The 27,144-nt window shown below is 41.5% G+C and overlaps 1 protein-coding gene across 5 annotated transcripts in view; it reads left to right on the top strand.

The window, feature by feature from the left end:
- PAPLN (papilin, proteoglycan like sulfated glycoprotein) overlaps positions 1-27,144 on the top strand; it is a 181,735-nt gene that overhangs the window by 81,447 nt on the left and 73,144 nt on the right. For all 5 annotated transcript variants that reach the window (XM_077464576.1, XM_077464578.1, XM_077464579.1 and 2 more), the window contains one exon: positions 22,027-22,087. In XM_077464576.1, the coding sequence (XP_077320702.1) occupies positions 22,027-22,087 (61 nt within the window). The remainder of the gene's footprint in view (positions 1-22,026; positions 22,088-27,144) is intronic.

Here is a 27,144-nt window from a genome sequence, read left to right as displayed (position 1 = left end):
ATTATGCATGTTCTGGGTCTGTGATTTAAAAGTACTTGAGTCAAATGTAGGTAGAGAACTAGCATTTTAAGAAGAAGGTATTGGCAGCCCCATACTACTTTCATGACAGAGTGACTTTAACCGTCTATCATTTTTTCAAGAGCTGTCCTTGCATGCCTTGTGTCAGTGTTGTATTTTGGTTTTGTGCTGCCCTAGGCAAGACTAAAATCAGACGCCCCCTATCTAAATTTGTCCCACTCTTCCTATAAGAGCTCCGCCTCAGGAGTTGGTTAGAGACTACGGACGTGATACAGGAGATGGTCAGAGACTCGGGACAGGATGTAGGGGATGGTCAGAGACTGCGGACAGTATATAGGAGATGGTTTGAGACTGCCGACATGACTCCCCATTAATGATCATTCATGGTCATCATAGGGAATAGAAAAGTCACCTGTAATACTTTCTATTTGCTCTCCTCTCTGTATAGTAGATGATTTGATGGTAGTTACACATCACAGTGGATTCCAAGGACAGCAGTACCCCACCCTGAGGCTACCGCCTCCCTAGCGAGTCCTGGCTGTTGCTGTGATTCACAAAAGGTGTCCCAGCCCAGTCTAGATGAGACCACCCTCCTGCCCGAGCCCAGCCAAGATAGCCCAAGCTCAGCTGAGCATTAAAATATGTATCCTTGTGGTCACAACTTTATTTTAAATATTGTCTGATCCCCAACCAAAGTTATGAGGAATAATAGAAATAATATTTTTATTATTTCTTATGAAATTAATGACCATATTAAAAATTATTGGTATTTAAAATTTAACATAATGTCAGATAGCCCCATTACTGTTATGAATAAGGCACCATGCCCTTTTCTGTGAAAACTTGCTTTTTCTGTTGAATGCAGTACAGTTGACACCTGCCTATGTCTTAAAGCGGCATCAAAAAACAAAAATGTAAAATACCAATCCTTAAATGTGGTGGTTGCATTTGTTTTATTTTTTTACGCTTTTTCTTTTTTTTTTTTCCACCTGGAGATCTGGCCAGTGAGTCTTGTATTTTTTAAATTCTCCTAAACAGACCAGGCTGTCCAGCAAAAGTTGAAGTTAGAGCTCATTCACACTTGCAGAAGTTCTTTCCAACCTCTTAAAAGTAATCTGCACTATATTACTTTTCAGAGGGTAGTTGAGAGGTGGCTGAGATGTGGTATGTTGTTTCTGCCTGTTTTAAACCTGGAAAGCCTGAAAAAAATTGTCACAATTGCATGCAAAGAATTTGCAGTGTGGCAATGGTATAGAAGAAAAGCCTAAAGAAAAAGAAAATGAATGCACCCACCACATCTATTATTGGCGAGGTGCAATATATTAACCACTTGCCTACCAGGCACTTACACCCTCTTCCTGCCCAGGCCATTTTTCAGCTTTCAGCGCTGTTGCACTTTGAATGACAATTGTGTGGTCATGCTACACTGTACCCAAACTTTTTTTTTTATCATTTTCTTCACACAAATAGAGCTTTCTTTTGGTGGTATTTAATCACTGCTGGGTTTTTTATTTTTTACAAAAAAAAGACCAAAAATTTTTGAAAAAAAACATTTTTCCTTTTTTTCTGTCAGTAAATTTTATAACCAAGTAATTTTTCGCCTTCACAGATGTGCGCTGCTGAGGCGGCACTGATGGGCACTGATAGGCTGAACTGGTGGGCATTTATGAGGTGGCACTTATGGGCTCTGATGAGGAAGCACTAATATGCTGCACTTATGGGCACTGATAGGTGGTACTGATATGTGGCACTGATGGACACTATTGGGTGGCATGATGGGCGGCACTGGTGGCCACTGATGGGCAGCACTGGTGGGCATGCATAGGCAGCACAGATAGGTGGTACAGATGGGCACTGATGGGCATTGATGGGTGACACTGATGTGCGACACTGGGTATTGATGGACCGCAGTGATGGGCATTGATGGGCAGCACTGATAGGCAGCACTAATTGTCAGCACTGACTGGCATCGCTAATGGGCACTATTGGTGGCACCTGTGGGCAGTAGTGGGCACTGAGTGCTGTCACTGGTGGGCACTATATGCTGGCATTGGTGGGCAATGGTGGGCACTGTTTGTGACACTGTATTTATTGTAATCAGGGCACTGATAATCAGTGCCCTGATTATATCCCTAGATGTCCCTCTGTGAGGAGATGCTGCTGATCGGCTCTCCTCTCTTCACACTCTGTCAGTGTGAGGCGAGAAGAGCTAATTACCGGCATCTCCTTGTTTACATGTGACCAGCTGTGATTGGACACAGCCGATCACATGGTTAAAGAGCTGCGGACATGGCTCTTTACACAAATCGGGGTCACTAGGACATTGCGCAGCTGTGGTCGCCACACTACGCGCCCCCCCCACGAGGGCGGCCACTCTGGGACGCTTTCATATGATGTGGTCCCAGAACGAGAGCTGCACTGCCCCACCATCATTTGACAGTGGCCGGGCAGCAAGCAGTTAAAGATTTTTTGTTGGGTTTAATACCACGTTAATCTGACACTACACTTTACAATCCAGTTGTAATCTTCAATCTTCTTTTACTCTACCAGCAGCTATGTAGTAGATGGGCATATTTGACTGGATACAAATCTTAATTGATTGTTTCAAAAATCCCTCATGTTTCCTAATGTTTTTTTCAGAACACAACACTGTCATTGTACTTCTGAAATCTTAGTGTTATGTTCAATGAGAGACTTGTGGCAGTACAAACCGTTTATACCTTTTTAAGATTACATCCACGTGTACCTACACACCCAAGAGCTCATAACTAAAGCACTGGGCATTCCTAATTATAGTAGTAACAGTAATATTTCCAGTCCCCCAGATAAAATCACCTCTTTAAGACATCCCCTGAAGCTACATTCCTCTGACAGGGTTCTTATGGAATGCTTAGCCCTTTGAATTGCAAGCTCTGTAAGCCCTGTTATATATCTGTCTGTTTGCCTGAAGGAAAAAACTTTCATTACAGGATAGGCTTGTAATATCTACTTAAGATTTTGATTTAAAAAAAGTATGTCTATTTTAATTACTATGCTATTAGTTGTTGTTATACTCTCCTGCACCCGAATCATTCAACAAGGAAGCTTGACTGCTCGTCTTTGACCTCAGACATATAAAGCAGTTACAGAGTACACACGCCCAGCACATCTGGGTGACTTAAAGAGGAACTTCATCACATCATTTGTAATAAAACATCTTTGCCATTCTGAAGCTTCTCTCCAACCACTTTGCATATTATTTTATATATACTGTGATTCTGTACTTGCCAAATATGCTGCAGAAATCTCCCTCCACTGAGTCTGGCTGCAGCCATTTTAACTGTGGGCAGCTGAAGCTGCTGCCTATTCACTTCTTTACAGAGAGGCACACCTCCAGCTCTGCAGCCCCCAGCTTTCATTGGCCCTCTTATGACTCATCCCACCTCCCTTCCTGGCAAACTCTCACGAGAGTGAGAGAGAGCTGTCCATGATGTCATAAGCCTAGGTTAAAGACCAGACAAACAGAAAGTGGGATGTATAAGGTATTTACTGGCAGAAAAGAAAATGTTTTACTATCCAAAACGAAAACAACAAGGGCAGAAGATTTATTAGATTGAAGGTCGAAAACAATGACTGAAGTTCCGCTTTAAGGGAGTGAAAATAGCAGCAGAAATTACATTGTGAATCAACTTCAAGTGAGTATTAAAGTAGATGAAAAGGAAATATACAAGAAACATCACCATGGCAAAATAACTGCCTATACCTATTGTATGCTATTTTTTGTAAAGTACTGTCTTTTATTTAATTGCATGACCTCAAATCTGTGCCCCACTCTGCGGGCAATGGATGGATACTATCAGCAAGGTCAATGTAATGCACAGAAGTGACAAACTCCCAAGCTGTACAGGACCTATCACAAACGGGCACTATTGGAGCTTCCTCAGGAATGATGGTGTAAGCACATTGGAGGAAGCCTTCAGTGTGTGTATAAAACAAAGTGGGACAGGAAGCTAACAATGCTAAGCCATTCTGCATTTTATTAGAAGAGACAGGGTATTGTCAAAGAAGAACTGGTATTCAAATTATCAATAGAGAACTGGTACTTTATATGTAATTTTAATTGACTGCGCAGGCTGTATGGGGATTTTATTCATTTTCATTTATCCTTTTGTACTTTATATTGCATGATTGTGATTTTTGCCTGGACAGACACTGTAATGCCCTGTACACACGGTCAGACTTTCCAACAGAAAATGTGCGATCGGATCGTGTTGTCGGAAAATCCGATCGTTTGTGGGCTCCATCGAACTTTTTCTGTTGGAATTTCCGACACACAAAGTTTGAGTGCTGGATCTAAAATTTTCCAGATAAGCAAAATCCAATCGTTTAAATTCCGATCGTGTGTAGACAATGCCGACGGACAAAGTGCCACGCATGCTCAGAATAAATTACGAGACGAAAGCTATTGGCTACCGGCCCGTTTATAGTCCCGTCGTACGGGTTCTACGTGACCACGTTCAGAACGATCTGATGTTTCAACAACTTTGTGCGACCGTGTGTATGTTAGACAAGTTTGGGCCAAAATCCGTCAGAAAAAATCTGACGGATTTTGTCATCGGAATGTCTGACCGTCTGTACAGGGCATAAGGATTTTTATGCCCCTGCAGCTGCTACATCTCTGTTTGCTACACCAATGCTTTCTTGTCACCCCTGCAATGTGAAGGTAGCACTTCAAAAGAATTTTTTTTAGTGAGTAGCGTTATTAACTACCCCTAGCAATATTGTTTCTGCATTTTGTCTTCATTTCAGCATGAAAGTGAAAAAACCCTATATACAGTACATACAAATAGATATATGCAGGGCTAGGGTTTTTATATGAGAGGTGTAATAAATATATTACACCACTCTTGTCTGTTTAGTTAAACAATACTTCATTTTGAAGAGTTGCATTTCTGGAATTAAATTTATACTACAGTGCTCTTTAATGTAAGTAGATTTGTTTGTCTCCCAAGAAATCGTTCAGGAAGCACAATTAAATATTTATTACAGCACTCAATCTACTTGGATGCTTATGCTGTTGAGAAGATTTTGGAGATTGAATAGTGTCCTAAATCCAGGGCACTTGCCCTAATTCTTGTGAGCTGTGCAAGTTTTTCTGTGTCTTGCATGTTACTTAGGTTCACATAATATGTACAGTACCTTGAAAGGTATTCATACCTTTTGAATCTTTCCACATTTTGTCATGCTACAACCAAAAACGTAAATGTATTATATTGTATTGGGATTTTTTGTGATTGACCAACACAAAGGGGTTGATTTACTAAAGGAAATAAACTGTGCACTCTGCAAGTGCAGTTGCTCAAGAGCTTATTAAATGAGCAGAAGCTCTACTAACTTCCACCATCCAATCATGCGCAAACAACATTTTTTTTTTTTTTCAATTTTCCTTGCATATGATTGGGTACTCTTTGAAGATTTGCCTCATTTACTAAGTTCTGGAGCAACTGCACTTGCAGAAGACAACTGCACTTTGCAAAGCACACAGTTTATTTGTCTTTAGTAAATTAACCCCTATGTGGCACATAATTGTGAAGTGGAAGCAAAATGATAAATTACAAATATCTGAAAAGTGTGGCGTGCATTTAAGTCTCAAGTCTCAAGTCTTTTGCAGACTCTAATGCCGTGTACACTCGAAATTCAGCCAGCAAAAGACCAATGAGAGCTTTTGGTCGGAAAACTGTGACCGTTTGTATGCTCCATCAGATTTTTGCTGGTCAAATTTCCGCCAGCAAAAGATTGAGAGCATGTTCTCAATTTTTCAGACGGAATAAGTTTCTATTGGAAATTCCGTTTGTGTGTATGCAATTCCTACGCGCAAAAAAACACGCATGCTCAGAACCAAGTACGAGACGGAGCCGATCAGTCTGGTAAAACGACCGTTCGTAATGGAGATGGCACATTCGTCACACTGCAAATTTTTAAATGTTTCAATGCAGCGCATTCTCTTCTTCTTTAGAATGCTAGAAGAATGAAATTGTTTTGCTGCTCATATTCACACAGAGTTCTCACAAACTTCTTTCTTTATTATTTCTCGTGATCTCATGGGTAATCTTTTTTATTTTTAAAGCCAGATCTCCATAATAATGTTTAGAATTAATTTTTATATCTTTTTTTGGTTATTTTTTTTAATCAAGATCTCCTGTTTTTATTTTTTGGAAAACTATTTTATAGTGATCACGTTTCCACAACACCATTATTATCTTGTATTTGTAAATCTCAAGGAGGTTGTTTTGTGTTGGTGTCCCTTGTTAATTTGACCTTGTATTTTTGAAATGTACCTGCTTACTCATAAACAAACTGTCCTTTTTGAAGTAAAACACATAGGCAAGTATTTCTGAAAACAAAATAGCCATTTATTATGGGTCATAACAAAATAGAGGAAGACAACGCTGGAGAAACTGGTGAAATTTGCGAAGCCTTTGTACGCCAGGGCACACATTTACTAATTTACAGTCAAAATTGGTGGCCTGAGGAGTCCTTATAATACATAGTACAATCCAGTCCAGGACTACAAGAGATCAGGAACAGCAGCAGATGACATATCTGTCCCCAGGCTGTGTTACTACAACAGCCTGCATCTTTTGCCAGACCAGACTGAACCTAGGCCATCACTTTCTGGTCTTCCTTAGACACTTCCTTCCAGGTTGTGACTCTGGTGTTGAAGGTGCGGCAGGAGGTGGAGGACCATGGTTGAACTCACAAATGTGGGTTTGTCTTGTGAGTTGAGCCCTCAACCCCTTATTTAGGGCTTGCAAGATGATTTCCTCACATAAGAGGCGTTGGCCCTCCTCCATTTCCAGCATTTTGCAGGCTGTAATGTACGCAAAGTCCTCTTAAACACTGTGGGGCTGCAGTAGCAATAGGCCAATTACTGCCTCCTTCACGTTACTCTTCTTCCTGGCACTTTTTGGTGGAAGGTTGAGGGGAGGGACCTGTGATTCAAGCAGGCTACTGAGCCCGGCCACCTCCTGGCTGCCACTTTCCACGGCCTGGCTGAGGCTTTCCTGTGTCAGAAAAAGGGACATCGTTTTAGTTTTTGGTTCATCAATCACACACAATTTTCATCTCATGACTTTTGCAAATTGAATGTTTACAAATAGAAAAGACTATCATTCTGACCCCAGCATTTTTCAGTCTTGTCACAACCATTTGTGGCCACTACTGTCTATTGATATGTAAAACACTTTGTGAAATCAGAAATTAGTGATCAAAATTAAAATATATTTAACATCATTGACACCCAGAAATATGCCGTGGGGATCACCGGCTTCACAAATTCCACCAATTGATCCAGCGCTGCCTTCCTCTTTGGTTTATTGTTATAAAAGGAATGGTTTACCTGCCACAGACAGGGCAGCTCCCTGTACATATCAATGAATATGCCCATAAAGTCCTTGTCATTGAATAGATCCAAGACACAACACAAGACAAACGCTAATGTCAGGCTAAACTCTCCTAATCTTGACCCAATATAGGCCTCAATCTATAAGCAGTATAGACCACTGATGCACCAACCTAAAATTGTATCTTTGTTATAATGATCGTCGCTCCCGTTACTTCGTCCTCCGCTCATATATCGTACATACGACAGGCGCGTGTTCTGCTTTCCACCTATCAGATTCCTCCCCCCCCCCCTCTGATGGCCCCTTGGAAATGTTTTAGGGGAGGTATGTTTTTCACAGGTAAGCCTCTCCACTTCATTGAGAGCTGAATGCATAAATAATGTGTGTTACTTTGGCCAGCCCCTGCTTACTTACACTATTGGCAGCTGGGGTAACCAATTCTTGGTCCATGAACTCCTAATCGCCCTGTACTTGGACTGGGCTTGGGTCAAAGCAAGAAGCCCAACACCAAGCCCCCACACAGCACAAACTCTACAATGAGTACGTACCCGCAACATGGCTTCAAAACGGTTGGCTGGTAAGAACAAACTAACAGAACGCACTGAAGAACAGCAAGGGCTGTGAAGAGCGAGCTGGAAATCAGTAACGAGCAGACAATAACGCACTGAAAAACCGATACAAACTGACTGCACGCACTGAAAAACAGTTATAAACCCACAATCACAAACTGAACAGCAGTTAAACGATCTGCAAAAGCATGAGTCTGAAAAACCCGAATCGTCCCTAACCAAACTTCTACTAACACGAGATAAACACGAGATTAGTAGAAGGAGCCCAAAGGGTGGCGCAGTGGCTATTGAACTTCCCTTTTATAGTCCCGCATTCTTGGCGGTCGGAATTTGGTGTGACTGTGTGTATGCAAGACATGATATAGCGGAATTCCGTCGGAGAAACCATCAAAGCTTTTTTGGACGAGAATTACGATTGTGCGTACACGGCCATAACAGGTTTTCTTCTAAGATTGCCCTGTATTTGGCTCCATCCATCTTCCCATAAACTCTGACCAGCTTCCCTGTACCCGTTGAAGAAAAGCATCCCTCCTTTGTGTTGTTCTATCACATAAAATCCCAATAAAATACATTTACGGTTTTGTTTGTAACATGACAAAATATGGAAAATTTCAAGAGGTATGAATACAGAAGCTTCTAATTTGGGGGAGCGTGTAAAAGGGTGATTTGTAGGGTCTTCAACTGTCAACACAATGGCAAATTTTCTTTTAATTTTTTTTTGTTTTTTTCTTTTAGCTTGGGGTGCTTAGAGTGCAATAGGCAGTTGTTGTTGATAATCCACTCAAGAGCTGCCTTTGGACCTCACTGCATCCATTAAAAAAAAAGTAAAAACATTATACAGCTCACCCTAATGCTGTATCCCCATATACTCAATTTTTTAGGAATATCAGAGCTATAGCTGTAGGGCATGATTTTCTACAAATTAGCCAGCACAAGGACAGTAGGTAAACCTGACCAGGCTAAAATAGGTAAAACACAAAGAAGGCAGTTGTTTTGCTACCGTAATTATTCAAGTGTATCATCTCAGTGAGAAAAAAAACTGACAGAGTGGTTTTGTGAAAGCATTGAAGAGGGACTAGACACAGGGCAGGCATTTTGTTACACTAAAATTTGTTCTAGAGACACTTAAAAAAAAATGTACCTGCGGCAAGATGATAGTTTATCTTGTCAAGGTAGAATAGTTTAACTTGTACTGGCACAAGGCAGGATTTTTTCTACAGTATGAAACAAGGAAAAAAATGTAAAAAACAAAACAAAAATTAGGAAACTCTAAATGATGTTTAACCCACTCCACCCCAAAAAAATTAGTGATGGCCTGTGGGAAAATGACAATGTGGGACTGCCAAGGCCATGAACCAGAAATGGGCTGTTTTCATCTAGCATACAGGCAGGAGACAGTGAGGTGGGTGTTGGTGAGTGCTGCTTTGAGTTACAAGGCTTCACTCTGTTGGGGAAGGATGAGCATCCTATGGCTATAGAACTGTATGCTTATTTTTTGCTGCTGTCTTTCCTGACCCTGGAGAAAATCCACAAGAAAATGCCAATGGAGCTGAATGGGGGCTTGAAATAAGTCTATAAATATGCTACTGTTGACCTACTGTTGACCTTGACTAAGATTGAAGAAGATATGAAGGATTAACCAGTTGCCGACCGCCGCACGACGATGTACGTCGACAGAATGGCACGGGCAGGCATATGGGCGTACCTGTACGTTCCTGCCTTCCCGCGGGTGGGGGGCCCCGATCTGGCCCCCCCCCCCGGTGCCAGCGGCGGTCGGAATCTGTTCAGGAGCGATCCGGGATGAGGGGGCGGCCATTCATTCATGGCCACCCCCTCGCGATCGCTCCTGACGAATGGAAGTGCAGCGTGACATCACTTCCTCTCCTGTAATGTAAACACAGGCAGAGGAAGTGATGTAATCTCTCCTCCGTGTCGGTATTTTTCGTTCCGGCACCGAGGAGAGAGGATCGGTGAGTTGCACCAACACTACACTACACAGTAGAACATGCCAGGCACACTCTCACCCCCCCTTCACCCCCCGATCACCCCCCCAATCACCCCTGCACCCCCAGTCACTGTGACACCAATTGCATTATTTTTTTTTTTATTGCATTGGTGTCATTTGTGACTGTAATAACTGTTAGGGCAGTTAGGATTAGCCCCCTTTAGTTCTAGGGTACCCCCCTAACCCCCGCAATAAAGGTTTAACCCCGTGATCACCCCCCGTCGCCAGTGTCACTAAGGCTGGGTTCACATTGCAGCGGTTTATGAGAACAGATGTGATTCGCACCGCACTGCAGTGCAAATCACATCCGATCTCTGTGCGATGCGAGTTCAGCCATACAGATAGTATGGCTGAATTCGCATCGCACCCGCCTCAAACTCGCACGGGACCCTTTTTTTGGTCCGCAGCAGAATCGGATCGCATGGGTGTTCACACCATGCGATCCGATTCCTGTCCGAGTTTGCAGATCGCACTGCGATATGCGAACTGATCTGGGGGTGTCATTAACATATCACTGACACTCCCAGCAGTTCGCATAGGGCAGTGTGATGCGGGAACCCGCCGCGGATTCGTGGCGTTCCCACATCACTCCAGTGTGAACCCAGCCTAATAAGCGATCGTTTTTCTGATCGCTGTATTGGTGTCACAGGTGACGCTAGTTAGGCAGGTAGGTATTTAGGTTCGCGGCAGCTTTTTATAGCGCCACGGACCCCCATATACTACCGCATAAAGCCCCCTAGTTAACCCTTTCACCAGTGATCACCATATAACTGTTACAGGTGACGCTGGTTGGTTAGTTATTTTTTTATAGTTTCAGGGCACCCGCCATTTATTACCTAATAAAGGTTTAACCCCCTAATCACCCGGCGGGTGATATAAGTTTGAGGGTCAGATAGGGTCTGCGTCGCCCCAGGCAGCGTCAGGTTAGTGCCAGTACCGCTAACACCCACGCGCAAAGCATACACCTCCCTTAGTAATATAGTATCTGATCAGATCTATATTAGCGTCGCCAGCAGTTTAGGTTTCCCAAAACGCATTGTTAGCGGGATCAGCCCAGATACCTGCTAGCACCTGCGTTTAGCCCCTCCGCCAAGCCCAGCCCAGCCCACCCAAGTGCAGTATCGATTGATCAATGTCACTTACAAAACACAACATACATAACTGCAGCGTTCGCAGATTCAGGCCTGATCCCTGCGATCGCTAACAGTTTTTTTTGTAGCGTTTTGATACAGTCGCTGACAGCCTAGGTGCTTTTTTACCTGTGAGTCTCACTAGTGTACCCCTAAATTTATGGGTGTCTACTTTCCAAAATGGGGTCATTTGGGGGGGGGGCATTTTATGGCCTTCAAAACTGCGATAGGTAGTGAGGAGAGAAATCAAAAATGTACACCCTTAGAAATCCTGAAGGCGGTGCTTGGTTTTCGGGCCCCGTACGCGGCTAGGCTCCCAAAAAGTCCAACACATGTGGTATCCCCGTACTCAGGAGAAGCAGCAAAATTTATTTTGGGGTGTCATTTCACATATGCCCATGGCATGTGTGAGCAATATATCATTTAGTGACAACTTTGTGAAAAAAAAAAGAAAAAGTTTGTAATATTCCCGCAACTTGTGGCAAAATATAAAATATTCCATGGACTCAACATGCCTCTCAGCAAATAGCTTGGGGTGTCTACTTTCTAAAATGGGGTCATTTGGGGGGGTTTTGTGCCATCTTGGCATTTTATGGCCTTCAAAACTGTAATAGGTGGTGAGAAATGAAATCAAAAATTTACGCCCTTAGAAAGCCTGAAGGCGGTTCTTGGTTTCGGGGCCCGTACGCGGCTAGGCTCCCACAAAATCCCACACATGTGGTATCCCCGTACTCAGGAGAAGCAGCAGAATTTATTTTGGGGTGTCATTTCACATATGCCCATGGCATGTGTGAGCAATATATCATTTAGTGACAACTTTGTGAAAAAAATAAATAAATAAATAAAAGTTTGTAATTTTCCCGCAACTTGTGGCAAAATATAAAATATTCCATGGACTCAACATGCCTCACAGCAAATAGCTTGGGGTGTCTACTTTCTAAAATGGGGTCATTTGTGGGTGTTTTGTGCCATCTTGGCATTTTATGGCCTTCAAAACTGTGATAGGTAGTGAGGAGTGAAATTACAAATGTATGCCCTTAGAAATCCTGAAGGCGGTGCTTGGTTTTTGGGGCCCCGTACGCGGCTAGGCTTCCAAAAAGTCGACCACATGTGGTATCCCCGTACTCAGGAGAAGCAGCAGAATGTATTTTGGGGTACAATTCCACATATAACCATGGCATGTGTGAGCAATATATCATTTAGTGACAACTTTGTGTAAAAAAAATTTTTTAGCACCTCAAGAAATGAGATAGGCAGTCATAAACTAAAAGCTGCGTAAATTCCAGAAAACGTACCTTAGTTTGTAGATGTGACAACTTTTGCGCAAACCAATAAATATACAGTTATTGACTTTTTTTTTTTACCAATGACATGTGGCTGAATACATGGCCTAAATGTATGACTAAAATTGAGTTTATTGGATTTTTCTAATAACAAAAAGTAGAAAATATAATTTTTTTTCAAAATTTGCGGTCTTTTTACGTTTATATCGCAAAAAATAAAAATCGCAGAGTCAGTCAAATACCTTTAAAAGAAAGCTCTATTTGTGGGAAAAAAAGGACGCAAATTTTGTTTTGGTACAACATTGCATGACCGCGCAATTACCAGTTAAAGCAGCGCAGTGCCAAATTGTAAAAAGACCTCTGGTCATTGACCAGCAAAATGGTCCGGTCTGAAAGTGGTTAAGGAGTGTAGGAATATAGGGGGAGGAGAAAGTGGGAGAGGAGAACAGGGGAGTAGCAGGAGAGGAAGCAGCACCCTTTACCTCTCATTTTGAGGCTCCACGTAATTTTTTTTTTTGTGGGTGGGGAGTCCTAGTCTGGAGAAGGATTTGGCAGCCTGTGGTCATAGGATTCTGCATTTAACTTTTGCTGCTTCTGGTCCTTCACTCTGAACATAGGATTTCACGCCTCCATTTGCTGCTGCCTGCCCTTCCCCCTCGTTTGTGGAAGAGCAGGCAGCCTATGGCCTAGGTTGTCCTCTTGCAGCTACAGACTATTGAAATATTGTATACAATTTGTTTTCTATTGCCTTACAATGTCCCATAGGACAATATTGGAACTATTGCATCTCAAATTGTACACTCTGATTACACTCTGATTTATTTTTTAAAATAAAACTTGCTTTATCACTTTCTCTTATATTTCGACCTAACCAAGTTTCTTACGTACTGTTCTGCAACTGAACAATATTTGTGGCTATTGTATCTCAGAAAATGCACTCTAGTTTTTACTAAAACCAGCCTTGTCTATTTCTATTTGCTGCCTCTTCAAGTGCTTGTGGACTGTCCTGATGCTAGTAAGTTTCTATCAAATACATACTTGAAGTTTATGTTTCAAATATTTTGGGAATAATTGGGGATATGGGGACGGGTTTGGGGAATGTGGAGCTGTGGTTTTGAAGTGTTTCTGTGCACTCCGTTTTGACATTTTCTTAACTTTTTAAGACAATGCAGTGTGGTGCTGAGAAAAAAAACCTCTTACAAACTATACTATTAAACTACTTGATTGATTAAAAAAAATCAATTCCACAGCCAAAATATGTGCTGCCAGCATACCATGGTGCAGACACTGCACATGAAAATTTACTGTTTCATAATACCATATTCAGCTTTAAGATCTCTCCTAAGCATGTAATTTAAACAAATAGTGTTTTTTTTCCCATGATGCCATCAAAGTCTCATTTAAATCCCCACAGTAGTTTTTTTTTTGCTTTTTTTTTTTCATTTTATTTTTTATGTCTTTCTGCTTTGTTAAATATCCCCTGTGGCAGTGCTATATCCCAATGGCCTTTTTTAATTCCTAGAATTTAGTATTATGATTCACCCCCGTAGACTTCAGTTGGGTTTGTTGCTATGTTTGGGTATCATAGCTTTCAACCCCCCGCAAATTGAACCCTTGCAGATTTCTCAATTTCTACTTAGATTCTTAGATCAAAAACTGCTGTTTTTGACATGTTTGACACTTATTTATATAATGTTCCTAATAAATCTGCACAAACACACCTAATGACTTAATTCATTGCTTGTGAATTGTATTGGTGGAATATTGTTTCAGTGGAGAATTGTTTTATATATGCACACAACATTAAACTAAATTAAATAAGGGTTAGAGGATCCAACGTCCATATGCTTGTTCTATAGTATGAATGTAACATAAACTGTTTTCCAATTCAACCATAGCCATGCACATAAAGTGGTGTACATCTCAAATCTATGGTCAACCCTAAGGACCCTGCCTTGATCCTTTTCATCTTGACAGTATTTAGTGCCAGCAGGATTACTTCTGACACTCTGCGCAAATTAACCCTGCCCAAATTAATTGATTGCAGTAAGGGGATTGTTATACATTAACTGATTAACTGGGACCATTTTAATTCATTAAGATCACCAGTAGCAACACAGGATTAGACAGATGTCTCCAGCATGGTAGGGATAAAGTTAATCCTGCCACTATGTTTGGCCTGATATTCTTGTTAATTTATATTAAAATGTTGTGATTCTATGTATTAAAATAATTCTCTCCACACCGAGGAAAATATTTACAGTGAAATAGAATGGTAATTTTCATGGGTCAGTGGAATTAAATGTTCCTCTAGATAAGGATATATTCATGTCCATTACCTACAGTTCTAGCAGTTCAAGGCATACAGTTTACGGAGTACCCAGCTGTAATATTATGTGCTGAGCTTTTATATCAATAGAAACTCAGCTTGGACATGAAATATTCTGTGTTCCCAGCTCTGTTCTTATATATACCCTTTGATAATTTAAGCAGTTATTAACTACATACTACACAAGCCCAATAAAACTCAATGAAATATACAATATATGTATATATTGTATATATGCATATGTCCTTTACTTCTGCCCCTCTGCCATTCCACCCCTTGCACCTGTTGGCAATTCCCAACTGTAATAATGATAGCCAGAATTTGTTGTGTAAATATAGCAACTGTATGAGCTCCTGCTGTAGAAAGCAGATTGTCTGAAACTGTGTTTATAAACACTGATCGAATGCATTGTTACATTTGTATCTACTCATTTTCATTTATCTACAAATTAAATGGACGAGTTTAAATCTACTTATGATGTCAGAACCTCACTTTAATTTTAAAAATAATACTAAAATATGTACAATTGCTACACAAGCCATTTTACTGTCTAATGATATTAAAAATTACGCTTCCACTTAAATCTGCACATGCTGTAATTGTCTAAAACTGTCTAAAATACAATGCAATATGACAACCTGGAGGAGTACAGGAACAAATGTAATTTGAGTGTGAGTATTGGCAATCATGATGGAAGAGAAGGGAAATGGGGAATGGGGATGTAAAGAAAGAGCAGAGAGGTAGATGTGGGAGCAGGAGAAAAGGAGGAAACTTTTTTTTAAATAAAGTATGTTTCTATTGAACCCTATGTAACTCTTAAGTGGATGATTCCCTAAAGGCGAATAGACTGTGCGCTTTTTCAACTGCAGTTGCTCCAGAGCTTTGTAAATGAGGGGAAGCTCTGCTCACTTCCATCATCCAATCATGTGCAATCAAAAATGCTGTGTTTTGTTTTTTTTTGTTTGTTTTTTCTTGGCATGCGAATGGAGCAACTGCACTTGCAGAGTGCAACTGTATTTGCAAAAGTGCATATTTGCTTTCAGTAAAACAACCCCTTACTTTTTCCCTAATCAGCTTCCAGTTTTCCCTTTAACCAGTATTTTCTGTCTGATTTTTTGATTTCTATTTTTCAAATTTTTATTATTCAAACTTTTCAAAAGCCCAAAATTGAAAGAAAAAAATATTAAATTTTTTAATAAATTGTCATGCTCTCTACCAAAATCATCAATATAGTGTAAGTTAAAATGGTGGACAAGTTATAGAATAAAATAAATAATTTTGTCTATAGTACCGCCATCTCTTTTTGAAGAGGCACTAATCAAAATAGAAAAGTTTTTTTTTTTGTTCAAAGGCTAATAGTAGAACTGTTAAAATTGCCCTTGTCCATAGGTGTGTACAGTTGTAAAAGCTAAAGTGGTTAAAGAAAATAGTTTTGAAAGAGCAAGTCTGGAAGTTTTGCAAGTGTCTTCTGTTACAAGGGAAGACATGCCATACATATGTCATGCCATACTGTCTATCAAAAAAATTTAGGAATATGACAGTTTTGCGCATAGGTGCAGCATTTTTGAAGGGTTTGTATGTAAGTATGCTGTATATATTTTTTTTTATGGATTCTGAAGTTGTAGAAGTCTTGCTGACACATTACTGGTGGACAGTTGTGGAGCCTATCTTGTATTTTAAAAAGGGAAGGTACATTTTAAAGTATGTTAAGCCAAAAACATAAATTGTAGCTTTGACTTGAGTTAGAAAGCATTAGAACTCCTGCAGGTTTTTTATTGCTATCTGAGGAGTAGATAGTTTTACCATCACTTATGGTCCTGCTGACATAGGTTTTACCAAACATTTTAGTTTTTGCTTATTTCTGTTTGATGCTATCCCTCCCTGGCAACAGAAGGACAGGAAGTCAGGGTAAATCTCTCTAACAAAGCCCCAGATAGCAGTAAAACCCTGACGGGTTCAAACCCTTCCTGTCAGGGCTGGGCTCAGCCCTTCCTTCTCAGAGCTCTGTGCTCGCTCAGCTGTCAGTTATTTGCCAATACTCTTTATTCCACAGAGACTCACCTGGTCTTCATTTTCTGCTCGTCAGCTAGCCCTGCTGGATATATAAACTGCCTGTATAAGATCTCCTGTGCCTTCGCCTGGCCAACATATTTGTATACTCTCCGCTGTGTTTTCCTGTCAAAGACTTTTGCCTGGCTAACTTCCCTTCTGGTTCCTGATCCTATTTACTACCTCACTTATCTCTGGATTCCTGTCTCACTGGCTTGTTCCGACTACCCGCTCTGGTTACCAAACCCTAAGTTTCCTCTGTTTGTACCATTTTTTTAAAAAGTGTAATTTTTAGTGCACTTCTGTCTGTCTGGTTCCTGGTTCCTGACAGTAGGCGAAGGCCATGAATTAAGAAGATGCAGGCAATCCACTTATTGGTAATATTTTTTCCAGATTGGATGAGCAGGATCACTGCATGGATCAGTTTGCCATAGTGTTACGGACACTCCTAATATGCACTGCTCACCTGGATCTTCTCACTGAGGCTCTTCCGGTACAACCTGTGTTGCAGGCCATCCCTGCTGCTGCTCCAGTCTCTGTGCAGGCACCCGCCTCAAATTTTCCCTCTATAAGAGTTATGTCTGGTTCTGCTCTGCTTCCCCAGCGATTTGGGGGTGATCAATGCAGAGGGTTGCTCAACCAGGTTGGGATATAATTTGAGATGCTGCCCCAGGCGTTTCCCACAGAGAGAAGCAAAGTAGGCTTTGTGATTTCTTTGCTTTCTGAGAGAGCCTTGGTCTAGGCAAACCCTCTATGGGAGACACAAAACCCTGTCGTCCTGAGTTACCCAGAGTTTGTGGCTTCCTTTAAAAAGGTATTTGATGTTCCCGCTCGCTTCACTTCTGCTGCCTCATTTCCTTTAAACAAAGTATGAGAACTGTTGTCGATTACACCATTGAATTCCATACTCTGGCAGCAGAGGTTGCTTGGAACAATAAGACCCTCGTGGCTGCTTTTTTTCATGGTCTCTCAAATACCATCAAAGGTGAGATAGCAGCCAAAGATATACCCACTGAGCTGGAGAAGTTGAACACGTTTGCCATTCTCAGACTCCAGACTCCGAGAGAGACCTTCCTTTAAGGAGCGCTTGCAAAAGCCTCCTGTATGGTTGGCTCTGAGCTTTGCAATCCCAACTTTGCCTCCCTCACCTCTCATGCCTCCTGGTATAGAGTCTGCCAGTGAAGTAAAACCTATGCAGTTGGGCTTCACATGTCTCTCTGCGGAGGAGAGGGTCTTTAGGAGGAGGGAGAGATTGTTCCTTTATTGTGGCCAGACAGGTCACTTCCTGAAGTCTTGTCCTACCGGTACAGGAGAACACTTGCACCTGAGGTCTTGTAGGGGACAGACTTTAGGTGGTGTTGTTACGTCCCCAGTTATCCAGAAGGATAAGCCTGTGATTCCAGTTACCCTTTCTTGGTCTGAGTCATCCATCGAGATACAGGTTCTAGTCGACTCTGGGGTTGCAGGCCTGTTCATGGACCCGTGCCTTTGTGTCTAAGCACTCAATTCTGCTGCAGCTTCATGCCACTCCACTTGTCATTGAGGCTATTGATGGGAGACACCTACAATCTGCCCATGTGACTGCTCCATTGACCATGGTCATAGTGGCTCTTAACCATGAGATAATCCAATTCCAAGTAATTTCCTCACCTTATTTCCCGTGGTTATTGGTTATCCTTGGTTACAGAAGGACAACTCCTCTTTTGATTAGCTTTGTGCTGGGGTTCTTTCCTGGTCGCCACAATGCAGTAAGACATGTTTTCAGAAAGTGGCTAAGGTCTTGTGCACCTCTTCACCCTCCTCCCTGCCGGAGGAGTACCGTGAATTTAGCAATGTTTTTGACAAAGGTGAAGCCAGTAGTTTGCCTCCACACTGGTCGTATGACTGCACAATTGACCCTCAACCTGGTGCCATACCCCCTTGTGGCCGGGTTTACCCTTTGTTTCAGAGGACAAAGCCATGGAGGAGTATGTTGCCAACTCAATTTTTTTGAGCATTCATCTGCAAATCCTTGTCTCCTGCTGGTGCTGGTTTCTTCTGGCATCACGGTTTATTGGGCCATTTTGTATTCTCCGTATTACGCTTTAGACCTTCCTTCTAATATGCATATTTCATGTCTCCTTATTAAAACCTTTGGTATGCAAACACTTCAACATCTTGGTACCACATCCTCACTCGGTTTAGGTTGAGAACCATGAGGAGTGTGAAATACAATCTATCATTGATTCCCGTAGGTTCTGTGGGCACACACAGTACCTGGTTCATTGGAACCCTCTTGGGTCTCATCCTATATATATATATATCTCACACCTATGTATATATATATATTGTAAAGTTGGGGGTTGTTTAGCTCTCGTAGTAGATGCCTTTGCCAGTGATTCAAACCAGTCAGGAAATGTATTTTAGGGCATGGTAGCCCATTTTTGTTAAGGCAAATAAAAGTCCATAACTTAACGGTTTCCCACACAGTGGTTCTTCTCCAGCAAATACAAACGGAAAATTCTAGCCCACCTGGCTCTCTGTAGCAGTACTTCTGTTCTTTATCCTGGTCACACAGACTCCTGGATCCTTCAGTGTGGACGGCTTTACTTTAGCACCCACAACTCCACTCTGGCCTTAGTGCTCAGGCCGTTTCACGGCCTCTTGCAGTCACACATGTTCTGGCTGCCTCCTGGAGACCTCCTGTCTCTTGATGTGGAGCAGTCTGCAAAATGTATATCTGAGGTATTCCCATAAACTCATTATAAGGGCTGCTGGCCATCTACAAAATCTGGACACAGGGTTGGAGATCCCGTCCCACCCAAGACACTGTGGAATCTCCAAACTACAGAGCCCCATGATGGAATACCAAAACCTGGAGAAAGCTGTCAAAGCAGTCTTCTCCAGTCCACACCTATGCTCTGCAGTCTTACACCAAGCGAATGTGTCCCCCAAACTACCAATTTTACCATGACAGCATCTCCTACTACTGTCACTATATATATATATATATATATATATATATACATACACACTGCCTGCACTGCATATATATATATAGTCTATGCTAAATGCAGAGAGTGTGTGTGTGTGTGTGTGTGTATATATATATATATATATATATATATATATATATATATATATATATATATATATTAGATCTACTGTGCCTTCGCCTGGTCAGCATATCTGGATACTGTCTGCTGTGTTTGCCTGGCTGACATCCCTTCTGGTTCCTGATCCTGTTTACTGCCTCTATTACGCTTATCTCTGGATTCCCATTTCACAGTTTTTTTCCAACTACCCGATCTGGTTACCGAACCCTGGCTATGTTTTGACTACACTTGCTCTGTTTGTACCATTTTACTAAAAAGTATAATTTTGACTGCACTTCTATCTCGGTCTGATTCATGGTTCCTGACACTTCCCCACCCTGTTCAAATCTATGAAAAAATGGTTTGACTGGACATACCCTGAGACATGACATTCATTCAGTGACATAAGCTAGATAATCAGTACAGAGGCTGGGAAGGAAATAAAGATAATGGGGCTGATTTTCTAAAGGCAAATAGGCTGTTCTCTTTGCAAGAGAACTTTCCCCTTCGCTTAGTGAATGAGGTGAAGTTCTGCTGAATTCCATCACCCAATCATGTGCAATCAAAAATACTTTTTTTTTTTTTTCGTGCATGATTGAATATTCTTTGCAAAGTGGATTTTCACTACATTGCAAAATTACCTTGCAAAATCAACAGCTTTTTTGCCATTAGTAAATCAACCCTATAAATACCTTTTTGAGGATGGATTTGATTGAAGCAAGGTTAATGTTTAAAGAAATCTCAAACAGTAAATTAAAGAGGAATGATATATATCAGAGTGATCAGGTCGTATTGTAAGATGTAGATAATAGACAAATCATATATTATTCTATTGAAAGCATAGAGGAAATATATATTTTGAGAACAGTATAGTTTGACATACACTCACCGGCCACCTTATTAGATACACTTTGCTAGTACCAGGTTGGACCCCCTTTTGCCTTCAGAACTGCCTTAATTATTTGTGGCATAGATTCAACAAGGTGTTGGAAACATTCCTCAGAGGTTTTGGTCCATATTGACATGATAGCATCATGCACTTGCTGCAGATTTGTCGGCTGCACATCCATATTCATGATGCAAATTTCCCGTTCCACCATATCCCAATGGTGCTCAATTGGATTGAGATCTAGTGACTGTGGAGGCCATTGGAGTACAGCAAACTCATTGTCATGTTCAAGAAACTAGTTTGAGATGATTTGAGCTCTGTGAAATGGTGCATTATCCTGCTGGAAGTATGGCGTTTAAACGATGCTTAATTGGTACTAAGGGGCCCAAAGTGTGCCAATAAAATATCCCCCATGCAAGGCTAAATGGATCCATGCTTTCATGTTGTTTACAATAAATTCTGACCCTACCATCTGAATGTTGCAGCTGAAATCGAGACTCAGACCAGGCAACATTTTACCAATCTGTTATTGTGCAATTTTGGTGAGCCTGTGCAAATTGTAGCCTCCCTTTCCTGTTCTTAGCTGACAGGAGTGGTACCTGGTGTGGTTTTCTGCTGCTTTAGCCCATCTGCTTCAAGGTTCGATGTGTTGTGCATTCAGAGATGGTATTCTGCATACCTTGCTTGTAACAAGTGTATATATCAGTTACTGTTGCCTTTCTATCATCTTAAACCAATCTGCCCCTTCTCATCTGACCTCTGACATCAACAAGGCATTTTTGTCCACACACAACTGCCGCTTACTGGATATTTTCCCTTTTGGACCATTCTCTGTAAACCTCAGAGATGGCTGTGTATGAATATATCCCAGTAGATCAGCAGTTTTTGAAATACTCGGACCAGCCTGTCTGGCACCAACAACCATGCCACGTTCATAGTCACTTAAATCCACTTTTTTCCCCATTCTGATGCTCAGTTTGAACTTCCAAAAGTTCTCCATGTCTAAATGCCTAAATAAATTGAGTTGCTGCCATGTGATTGGCTGATTATCAATTTGTGTTTCCAAGCAATTGAACAGGTGTACCTAATAAAGTGCCCGACAAGGGTATATGATGTACCTAGGAGTGGACAAGCAACTGTAGGAAGCGGGGTCCAAATATGCTGGGAGCAAGGATAAAATATAAGTGGGAAAATCCAAATATAGTAAATAGCATGTGTGTTGGTAAACCATGGTGGCTGATATTGAATCTGGATTGTGCAGTTTTGTAATTGCAGTATGGATTTTATTGCTTCCATAGGGCAGATGGGGGATCAAACTGTATTGGACCAACCAGAAACTATCGTTCTTGCAATGTGCAGGTGAGAATTATTACCTTAAAGTCAATACAGTGTTTATTATATACATTCATTACAGTAGAGTGCAAGGAAAAAAAAAAAAAATTGTGCAATGAGAAAACAATTGGATAAATATAAGTAATGATTATGTTACTGAAGATACTGCCTGCATACTGTTGAAAAACGCTGTCATTTTTTTTATACATTAACAAACTACACGAACATGAACAGGAAGAAAAACGGAATCAAATTAACAGTTGGTGTGTTCACCTTTTGCTGTAGGTCCTTTGCCCTATTCTCTCAGGTACACTTGCACACAGTTATTATTGTTCAACAGTTATACCAAACAGGTCATAATATTCAACAAAATAATATGTGCCTTAAAATACAATCATTAAATAAAACAGAAATAGCTGGGTGAGAAACTGAGTGAGGAAAAGTCATGCTCTACAACAAGCTGAGGTAACCAAAGACAGTTCAATGTATACAGTCTTACACAAGACTGAGGATGGCAAAAAACACAGCGTGGTTTTACTGCATCAACAAGGTCTCTCATAGACAAAAATTTTAAAGAAGACAAATACTTTAGATGTGTTGTTGAAGTTCTTCTGCAGAAACACTAAAACAGGCAACACTGAGGGCTGAAAATCTAGTGATCAGTCGTAGAAATTTATCACAGTGGATCAGGGGTGTCCAACTCAATTTCATTGCGGACCGCATCAAAATTATGGTTGCCTTCAAAGGGTCGGTTATGTCTGTAAGTCTAGGTGTCCAGAGCACGCTTTCATTTTGGATAGATTCGTTATGTTACTAATTTTGTTTCATTATGGAACTTGTTTAGTTTGGTTTCCGAAATAGTTTTTGTTTGGTTTCGTTTTATAAAATTTAGGTTAATTTTCATTAAAATTCATTCAGTTTATTATTTTTCAAACGAATTACAACTTTCCAGACTGATTTGAATTTGAATCGCTCGAAAGACGATCGACCAATTAAAATTCTGCGTGAAGAAATAGCTGGTTGTTAAGCAGTGGGCCGGAAAGCTGGCTGCCTGCGTCATCAACAACCATTAGTCCTCATCTGTCAGCTGGCTTCCCACCTGACAGTTGAATGTAAAGATAAAGAATGCTGATAATTGCCCGGCAATAGAAAACTGTTAAAAAAAAATGCCCCTCCCCCAGTCCATATCAGACCCTTCAGGTCTGGTATTTAAGGGGCACCCCACACCAAAATTAACAAAAAAAAAGGTGTTGGATCCCCCCAAAATCCATACCAAACCCTTATCTGAGCATGCAGCCCGGCAGGTCAGGAATGGGGGGGTGAGCGAACACCCCCCCCGAACCATACCAGGCCACATGCTCTCAACATAGGGGGTTGGGTGCTTTGCTCTGGCCCCCAACACCAAAGCACCTTGTCCCTATGTTGATGAGGACAAGGGCCTCTTCTGACAACCCCGGGATGTAGTTGTCGGGGGTTCTGCGGGTGGTAGGCTTATCGGAATCTGAAAGCCCCCTTCCCACCCTCTATTACATCACAGTGCACCCTTTTACCTTGTGCTACTGCCAGAAAGTGGGAGTAGAGCTGTAAAGCAGAAAATGCAGGGGTCTGGAGGAGAACTAGAGGAACCCGGAGTCAGCTGTCAGAGTATGCTGAATGCTGAGGCCAGGGAGGGGGGGGGGGGCTTGGCTGCACAGAGAGGAGTTCTGCCCTCCTCTCTGGCAGCATTCATTTAAATTATCTGGCTTTAAAAAAAAAAAAACCCGTTCAGTCAGTCAGTCAGTCCATCAGTCAAACCCCCCCCGGCCCCCATCACTCAGTCGATCGGCAAATCACCCACCCCCGTTGCTCGCCCATCTGCCGACCAGCCCTGGACTAGTTGCCCCATCTAGGTCACGGGCAGCTTCGGAGGCTTCCCCCTGCATCTTCTCCTTGGCAGCCAATACAATAACTTCTCCTCTAGGGCAATCGGTTCTCAGGACTCGCCTTCTGATTGGCCAGGAGGAGAAGCAGGGATATTAATTCGCTATTGTCACACGACTGGCACACCCTTTTTTTGAAGCCAATTAGATCTTCCGGCACTAATCATGTGCTTCAAACCTCCCCCCATTGAAATCCATGCATCCACGTGCCCTCATGTAGATTAGGAGTGGAGTGTATGGATTTGAGGGGCGGCACCACTGTGCCCCTAATGGAGCTGCCACCTCTGCTCACATTTATTCTACAGCAGGACCATGACTCCAATAATACAGCAAAAGTCATAAAGCACCATCTTCAGTGAGAAAAAGATCAAGGAGTCTTGTAATAGAAGTTATGGCCCCCCCACAGTGCCCTGATCTCAACTTCATTGTATATGCCTGGGATTACATTAAGGGTTTTCCTAGATGTCTAAAACATTCAGGGGTAACCGCAATTGGAAGCGCTGATCGGATCTTGAAAGGACAAACAATCAAAAAGTTCAATGAGATAAAATCATGTGCCGATTTAATAATGACATGTGCTTAGATGAAAAATTATCTAAAAATCTCCTTGCATAGATGGAGCAACTGCAAAGCATGCTCCTCACTATGACAGTACCTTGAGAAACAGGCGGTGGTGGACTGGCTTGAGGAATCAATGCTGCGATGGCAGAACCTTTATGTGTTCCTGGATGTCACTAGGAGGAGCGAAGCCAGCATGTGCAGAGCCAGAAGGACAATATGAGGCCTCGATCGAATCCCCAATGGTATGTGGCAGGATGATGGAACAGCCACTGACAAGGAAGGGGCAGAGAGGCCGCCAGAACAACCACCGACTGGAACTGGTAGACGGAAACACCTGAGCCTGATGTCTTACAATTGGGGAACACAGGTCCAAAACGAGGCTTGAAGCACAAAGGTGGCAAGCAAGCCGAGGAGAATGGAGCTAGAGGATAGCTGTCCTCTTGACAATGTATATCGGGGCGTGGCCCTTTTTCAGGTCATGTGACAGACAGCCAATGGGGTTTAAATAGGGGTGGACCACGGGAAGTATCACAAATTTAAAGAAACCATGATTGGTTTCTCCACTGCAATATACATCTATTGTTGAAGCCGATCCGAAAAAGTGTGACGGAGGAAAAACCTACTTTTCCATCCGTCGTTGGATCGGGTAGGGGAGAACGGCGCTCTGACAGGTCCGTCCCTGCGCAGTGTGCAGAGACGGACCTGTCATCTTCCTGCTCAGCAGGGATCAACAGAGCGATCCCCGCTGAGCAAACGGATGTTCATCACGGATCCACCCCGTGTGAAAGAGGCCTAAAAGTAACGGACAAGAAAAATTGTTAGAAAATTGTTAGAATATGATTAAAAAATTATAAATAAATAATTGTTAAGATTAAGACAAAAATATATAATAAAGTAAATAAAATACAAAAACTGAAAGTAATAAATATAAATTACAATTAAAATAATAAAAATAATTCCCCAAAATGAAGTATTAAATTCTAAAAAGGAAAATATTAAATAACGGCTATACTGTATATGATAGCCCAAAATACATGATCAATTAATTTTAATAGTATTCATTATGAGACCAAACAAATGAATTCAATGATTCATTCTTTTATGATTAATGTTCCCATAGTTCAAAGTGTCAAAACCTAATGAGAACCTAATAGATATTATATATATATAATTATAATATATGTATATATAAAAAGTATATAGATGAAAAAATGTACTAAAAAAATTATGATAATAAGTAGGGGTGCAACGGATCGGATCGTTCCTCGGATCAGAGTCACGGATCTGATCATTTTTCGGATCAGCAAATAATAATTTGCAAAAACCTGTGAAAATGCCACCACCATATAGACCCCACTGTAATATACATCTCCCCCACTGTAATATCCACGTCATCTTCCCCAATGTAATATTTGCTGAGCATGGATGGGTATGGCTGGGTACTGGCAGGGTAAGTATTGGCAGAGTATTGCAGAATATTGGCAGGGTAAGTATTGCAGAGCATTGGCAGGGTATTGCTGGATGGCTGTGGCTGCCATCCGATTTCTCCCCTCCACTGTACAGATCAGTACAGAGAGGGGTGAGAGGATTTACAGTCACGGAGCGATCACATTGTAAACGCCGACGGGTGTACCAAGATGGCCGCCGCTTCAGAACTAGGCCGAAGCCGTGGCCTTTCCTAAGGCTGAGACCACAGAGCGCTCCGCAGATCGCGGTGTGTGCCGATCCGTTGCACCCCTAATAATAAGTAATTGGAAGCCATGTGGAAATGGACATATGGTGCCCAATGCATAACATCAACAAATATATAGCACATGGTGTTAACACCATCAGGTTTGTCACCGAATATAACAGCAAATATAGATCCATTCAGAGTATCATCAAAAAACATTGGCATATTCTGCATATGGATCCGAAACTAGGACCCATTCTACCCCCAGCACCACAGATTACATTTAAAAGAATACATAATTTGAAGAACATTGTTGCCCAGAGCAAACTTAAAAATTCTCAAAAGGAGAGACTCATGGACATTAGGTCCTATTTCAACAACAGAACTGGTATTTTCCAGTGTAAGAAAAGGGGATACTTGACTTGCCAGTTTATCCAACATGGCCAATCCTCCTTTTCTGGTAGGGCCAGTAATAAGTACAACATAAAGAAATTGATTACCTGCTCCACTGAGTATGTGATATATGTACTTATATGCCTTTGCAACTTGTTATATGTGGGCCATACGTTGTGAACCCTATGAAAACGTGTAGGGGAGAACAGACGGTTTATACAAAAGGGACTTCATGAGCACAGCGTTCCCTGCCACTTCAAAACTTATCATGCAAGAATGAGACTCATTCTGGATCTACAAACTGGCCTCTCTATCTTCCACTGAACAAAGGCCTAGAGATTCATAGTATCATCTAGGTCCCCTCTGTTATTGTTCCTTATTGCTTTGCTACCATCATTCTACATCTTTTTTCCAGTCAGTGAACCTCCAGTGTGTACCTATAGGTTACATACTGAGGGAAATATAGTAAATATATAGCACATGGTGTTATGCATTGGGTACCATCTGTCCATTTCCACATGGCTTCCAATTACTTATCA

This window comes from Lithobates pipiens, unplaced genomic scaffold (genome assembly GCF_037356315.1).
Source record: "Lithobates pipiens isolate NorthernLeopardFrog02 unplaced genomic scaffold, aLitPip1_a1.2 Scaffold_30, whole genome shotgun sequence".
NCBI classification, from domain to species: Eukaryota; Metazoa; Chordata; class Amphibia; order Anura; family Ranidae; genus Lithobates; species Lithobates pipiens.
Note: the sequence above shows the minus strand (reverse complement) of the source record. Positions and strands in the feature narration are given on the sequence as shown.